We start from the raw sequence: 6,776 nt of genomic DNA, 5'->3' as shown, positions 1-6,776 counted from the left end.
CCTAGTGAATGAGACAGGAACTGAAATTGAGGGCAGCAAAGCAAAAGCTGAAATGCTTAACTACATTTTCAAACAATCCTTTACAAAGGAAAACCCACTAGAATTGCCCCAATTTAGCGCTTGTACTACTGAAAAGATGAATAGAATAAATATTAGTGTCAGTGGTGTTGAGAACCAGCTGCAACCATTACAACTGATCAAAGCTCCAGGCTCCGATGGAATCCCTGTCAGATTCTATACTGAATTCGCAATTGAGTTAGCCCCTCTTCTAACTGTAATCTATTGTAGATCCCTTGAACAAAAAACCATGCCTAATTCTTGGGAAAAGGCACAGGTCACACCCGTCTACAAGAAGGGTAGTAGATGTGATGCACAAAACTAGTGTCAAATATCATTTACACCCATTTGTTTTAGAATCTTAGAACATATTCTGAGCTCAAACATAATGAGGTAACTTCGACAGAATGGCCTCCCCAGTGCCAACCAGCACGGATTTCAAAAATATCAATCATGTGAAGCCCAACTCTCACTTTTTTCAAATGACATATTGAAAGCTTTGGCTCAAGACAACCAGGTAGATACAATGTTTCTTGATCCCAAAAAGCATTACCTCACAAGGCAAGACCACGACATCAGGATCGCAAATTTACTTCAAACTTTGTAAACCTTAAGTAGGCTATTAAAAAAACGTAATATGCAAGTAGTAAGGTGCACTACCCGAGCAATTATGAGAAAAATCACAAGAGAAGTTTTATGCATCTGTTATGAGGCTTATGTATTCGTGCATAGGTGCTGAACTTTGTAGTTGATGGTGGTCAAGTGGTTAGTGCTCGAGTTCTGCAAGACTAACATGGATGAGGCGACAGTTCGACTCCCACTCAAACAGAACTTTTAATCTATATTTTTAGTCACTGGTCATATTACATAAAATATGACATTTGAGAGGTTATATAAATACCACATGCATTTGCATGAAGTTTTAGTGAATTTCATGTTATTTGACTACTTACTATTTTTAATAAAATTTAATTATTAAAACAAACACATTTATAGCTATTGACAAGTACATTTCCTTCAAAATGTGTGCCTGTCATGATTTGCTGAATCCGTTGTACATGCAATCTGGTAAGGTACTCAGAATTACTTTGCACCTCAACTCTTCGAGCTGCAGAGACTGAGGCAGGTCCCATTTAGCTGTTAACATGTGTAGCAGCGATATGTTGCTAATCAGCAAAAATGAATAGTGTAGGTGCAAATTTTTTGGCAATCACAGAATTTACACTTGCACTACAAAAATGAAAGTGAACACAAATACCCAAGTGTAACACTTTGTACAGATTTGAGATGGAATGATCACATAGGTTCAGTCGTAGGTAAAGCAGGTGGTAAACTTTGGTTTATTGGTAGAACACTGGGAAAGCACAATCAGTCTACAAAAGATATTGCTTACAAATCACTTGTGTGAATGGATCTAGAATATTGGTGAAGTATGTGGGGCCCTTGCCACATAGGACTAACAGCGATATTGAACTTATCCAGAGAAAGGCAGCAGAAATGGTCACCGGTTTGTTTAATCTGTGGGAGAGTGTCACAGAGATACAGAAGGAACTGGACTGGCAGACTCTTGAAGACAGACGTAAACTACCCCGAGAAAGTCTATTAACAAATTTTCAAGAACTAGCTTTAAACGATTACTCTAAATATATACTACAACCCCCTATGTCATCATGGGGATAAGATTAGAATAATTATGCATGCAAAGAGGCATTCAAACAATCATTATTCCCACACTCCACACGTAATGGTACAGGAAAAAACCCTGATAACTTACATAATACGAAGTACCCTCTGCCATGCTCCTCGTGGTGGTTTGCAGAGTATAGCTGTAGATGTAGGCATATGTTAAGGATGTTTTAACCAATAAATTAATCATAAGTTATATGGAGAATTGGAAAACGGTATGCTGCTTGATATTTTATTTTAGTATATTTAAGGTATTCCAGCTTTATTGCCATCATAAGAGAATGTAAAAAAACCTTATGATTAAGTGATTTGGAACAATAGAATAGAGGATATACCATAATGAATTCATTTTCTATGAACCTCACAATAATTCCAAAAAATTCACTGAATATTTCTGGGAATAACATTCCAAGATAGTTTAGCATAAAAAAACTGAGCAAGTAAGTTAGATGTCTTTTCTTTATGACAAAATAATTTTAAAGAGTACATAAGAGTAGTCACACACACATCTAGGGGCTTCATATAGAAAGTAAATACTGTTTGCCAGAATGCTCAGACCTGGCCACACTGTCTTGGCTAATGACATGCATTAACATTTCAGTGTGAATTTAACACTGCTCTTGAAAGTATTAGATTGTTTAATTTGTTTCATAGAGGCTTATCCTACTTAATTTTCTTCCTTTTACACAATTCCGTAATGGGTAAATTGGATATATCATATGGCAGTTTATTTATTTTTTTCTTTTACATTAAGGGCATTTCACATTTTGATCATAGTATGATAAGTATATAGAACAAACTTTTCTATAAGGATAATGGGCTTTATTACCAAAGAGTCATTATTAAATAATGATCCTTAACAATAATGGGAATTCCTGGATGGAAAAATATGTAAAATAAGGGAAAGGCAGCCTCTTACCCATTGCACACAAAAACACACAACAAAAAACAGTTGAACAGACATCCAAACACACAGGATCAGGGTAGCAGTGAGACAGCTACCACAAGCATGTACACTTTGATATCTGTGCTCTTATTACAGAAAGAGCAGGCACTCGAAAGCTCGTGTTATCTGTTTTCTATTACGTATTTCTGTGTGCCACACACAAATCCTCTATGGGTAACTGGTTATTTTTCTAATATAGAGTCACATAAATGAAATTTTAGTTGCACATCTCCATTCCTGTTCTGTAAATGAACCTTTTATTTAACAACTCTCACCCTGAATCAACATTTTAAAACAAGCACTTTCTCTATCACTCTTTATTAGCCTGTGAAAAGTGTTGCATCTGCATAAGCCCTGCACAGATAGTTATGGAACTGCAGGACAGACAGTGGTAAGTCATTACCTGCCTGCTAAGATGTCTAATTTAGGCCTACATTATTTGACTCTGCCTAATGGAACCAAAGAGAAAAAAAGGAGATACCAACACAGGTTATCTCCTTTGACTAACCACATCAGTAACACAGAAACACACACACAATCTTCGACCACTGGCTAATCTCTGAATAATTCTTTGAATTGTGACCAAGCTGCTTCTATATCACATTTGTTAGACCCACCAATTCATTCAGTGTTGATAGGTTAAACAAAACCTAAATAAATTTCAGTCTTCTTTTATGGACTTAAAATCATAACTACAGTATCAATTGATATAAGTTACATCCATGTTTTAAAAGGCTATCATTAGACCATTGACACATGCGATATGGTTAACTGAGACACTTCCTTGGTAGCAAAAGCATAAGAATTTCAGGATTTTTAAATGAAATTATGACAACTCTATACCAAATTATACAGTCATTTACTGCATTTATGTACATACAGAAATTGTAATTACAATTTCTTTTTTCCAAACAAAGAATTATATAGGTCAGTTTTTGCTTCATCTGTCCAACTGCTTTCCGCTATAGGAGCCATAAAATTAACTAATTTTGGATGCACAACATATTTAATTCTCCGTCCCTTGGTTGCTCGTACGTCTATTTTCCGTTTCATCTTGCTTCTTAACTTCTGAAGCTCTAACCACTGTCGGCCAAGCTGCACTGGGTCCGTAACACCAGCAGTTTTACGTTCTATCAATTCTCGAAGCAACTGGTGATAAAAATCACTGTCATCAAACACTTCAGGATCGTATTCTTTTAATCTTTCCGACTCTTTTGGTTCTTCGTTTTTCGCATTCTCATCTTCCTGTATCTCCTGACATATAGGGGAGTATGTTGATCGCTTAAGTTGCGTTCTTTGAATAAGTCGATGACGATTACTCAAAATCTGCTCAATTTGTTTTAAAGTAGACTGTTCAAAATTTGAAAAATTTCTGCTGCTAATTTTTCCACTTGAAACACGAGTCTTATCATTCCATTTCTGAATAGTGCTGTTACGATACTCCAAGTATTCTTTATGCTGAGTATCTAATAACGTTCCATAATCATCAATCTTTCGTTTCTTAATTTTAGGCTCATACAACGATTTGTCTTCTACGTCTTCTTCAAGTAGATCTTCAGCTTCTCCATCTTCTTCTGTGTCACTTGGTATTTCCTCGTCAGCACTTTCTGAACCTGCCTGTGAGGATTTCAAATTTCTGGTTTCGGGGAAAGACTGTAGTAAAGCTTCACGCAGCACAATAAATTTCTCAAGCAAATCTGTAACAAAATTTTGGGTCTTATTCAATGCATCTTTCAACTGTGCTCCACCTTTCTGTTTATAATCTTCAAACGCTGCATGAGATGGGATTCTGTTAGCAGTCAACAAACACTTCTGAAGGTGAATCCTACATTCAAGTAAACTGTCCCACATTCTAAGCTGATTTCTAACACATCTGCCCTTCTCAATTTCTAGATTCGTATTTCTGTTCGAAACATGCTGAAAGTTGTCACTCGCAATATCTGACACCTGTTTGTTTTCGACGAGGTGTTTGGCTTCACCAGTAATGCTGAAAGAATCGTCTGTTGCACTATCTTCGCCTTCTTCGGAACTGCCAGTGTCCACGGCTTCGTCATCCGTGGCAGCATCAGTAGTTTGCTCACTATATCCATAATCTGCGTCATTTTCGCTCTCGCCAGAATCGCCTCGCTCCCACGATTCATTCCCGGCTTCCTCTTCGCTGCTACTGTTATCGTTGCTGCTGGGTCCCGGTACGAAAACTTCATTTTTTCGTGGCTCAGCACCCAGAGACTTGCGAGAGACTTTCCGGCCTGAATACCTGGCATCCTGATCCTCTAATAAATCTACGCTCTTCTTAAACTTGGATATCACTATGTCGTCGTCACTGAATTCTTCCTGATAATTTTCTACTACTTTGGCTGCACTATCAATGTTTATGTCATCTTCTGGATCGAATGACACAGGAACCGGGTTAACTAATTCCAATATCGACTGAGAAGTAGTTCTTTTGTGAGATTCCATACTTGATAAACTCTATACTTCATATAAACAACTTCCACACACAACTTACAGAACACATGTCACATGTACAACGAGACAGCATGGTTTTCAAAGGTAGTACACAACCCACAGATAGAGTTCTCGTGTTAGTATCTTTGTATATTGATCGAGAGAAGCCTAAAATCTTTGTGTAAAGTCATCACAAGGAGATTATAATTTCCTTGAGTATGCAGACTTTAAGGGTAAAAACTTCAAAATTTTTTGAAGATATAAACCAGTAATCACCTGTCATGAATTCACAGTAAATTACAAAAACCAACGCCGAACAGAAAATAGAAATGCAACACTGTAACGTAATGAATTTATCTAATTATCAAGTTGTACACAGTTTAGAAGCCGTAGCGACATCATTATTTACATCGTATGGAATATTATTGTTGCAAGAGATGGCATTAAAGAAAATATGAGGCGAGAGATTAGCTTTCAAAATTGTAAATAAATGCAGTACGGAATAGAGTCATATTACTTGCTTTTTACGTTGTATTACTCCTAACGAAAAAGAAACAAGCAAACTGCAGACATAAGCTGTTAACGAGACATCCTGGAAGTATAAGATACATGTAACGATGTATGAGAAGTCAGTCTACTGCCTCAATTATCGTCCTTTTTGTTACTTATCCGTTGGGGCAAAGAAAAACGACACTATTTACATTTATCAAGCACACAATAGTTTCCTCTGTCAAAATGTTGATGGTCCATTGAAGAAACAAGGTATTTAATTTCTATGTCACTGAGCTTGTACACTCAGTACCACTTTTACCCCTTTTTCAGCAACACAGTTTATTCCAGCTTATACTGTGCCAACATTTGAAACGAACACGTAATTCACGGTATTTATTTGACAAGTTCTCTGGTCTTTTATTTCCTGAATCCGCTGTCCAAGATGCATAGGACTATAATTTTGTCGACAGAGACGCACCATATTATCATACGGAACTATTAAAGAAAGTCGAGGTGTGTCATAAATCTTTTCCATTATTGTGTTGGCCTGGCGGTAACAAAAAGGAAGGCATATAATCGTTCTGTAATTTGATTCTCCCTGTGGGACTTAAGGCTCGTCCACACGCAACGATCTGTCTGCGCAAATGTCTGCGCACATCACATCTGCGCAGACAGATCGTTGCGAGTAGACAGAAGATTTGCACCAACCTGAGTGTGTGCAGGAAGTTGGAGTTGGAGGTTTGAGCGAAACCTCTCAAATCTGTGGGTTCAAACCACATCTGCGCAGACAAGTTGGAGCGTGTGGACAGGAGATCGCCGCAAATCTGGCGCGAAACAGCTGTTTGCTCAGTCTAGTGTTTGTGCGCACAGGGCATTAAAATGGCTGATACTCGCCAGTGTTCTCGAGAGTTTGCAAGTGAATTCACTGAAATATGTAGAAACCACCTATGTTTGTGGAAGATTAAAAGTAAAGAATATAGTGACCGGCGACCGAGACAAAAAGACAGCAGCACACAATGCTCTAATTGAAAAAAATTGCGTGCAGTTGACGCCTCGGCAAACAGAGAAGCAGTAATAAAAAAAATCCTTGCGAACTGTTTACCGAAAAGAGTTATCCAAAGTTCAGAAATTTACAAGATCTGGTGTA

At 37.5% G+C, this 6,776-nt stretch overlaps 1 protein-coding gene across 1 annotated transcript; it reads right to left on the bottom strand.

Moving 5' to 3' along the window:
• Positions 1 to 3,529: 3,529 nt before the first annotated feature.
• Positions 3,530 to 5,243, bottom strand: LOC124594837 (protein AATF). The gene has a single exon (XM_047133287.1). It carries the CDS (start codon positions 5,147 to 5,149, stop codon positions 3,581 to 3,583), a length of 1,569 nt encoding a protein of 522 aa, XP_046989243.1. The 5' UTR covers positions 5,150 to 5,243; the 3' UTR covers positions 3,530 to 3,580.
• Positions 5,244 to 6,776: the final 1,533 nt, after the last annotated feature.

Source organism: Schistocerca americana, chromosome 2, assembly GCF_021461395.2.
Source record: "Schistocerca americana isolate TAMUIC-IGC-003095 chromosome 2, iqSchAmer2.1, whole genome shotgun sequence".
NCBI classification, from domain to species: domain Eukaryota; kingdom Metazoa; phylum Arthropoda; class Insecta; order Orthoptera; family Acrididae; genus Schistocerca; species Schistocerca americana.
This window is presented reverse-complemented; position numbering and strand designations above follow the sequence as displayed.

Excerpts from the sequence above, each read along its gene's own strand:
- LOC124594837 (XM_047133287.1), bottom strand. The coding sequence starts at position 5,149 with ATGGAATCTCACAAAAGAACTACTTCTCAGTCGATATTGGAATTAGTT.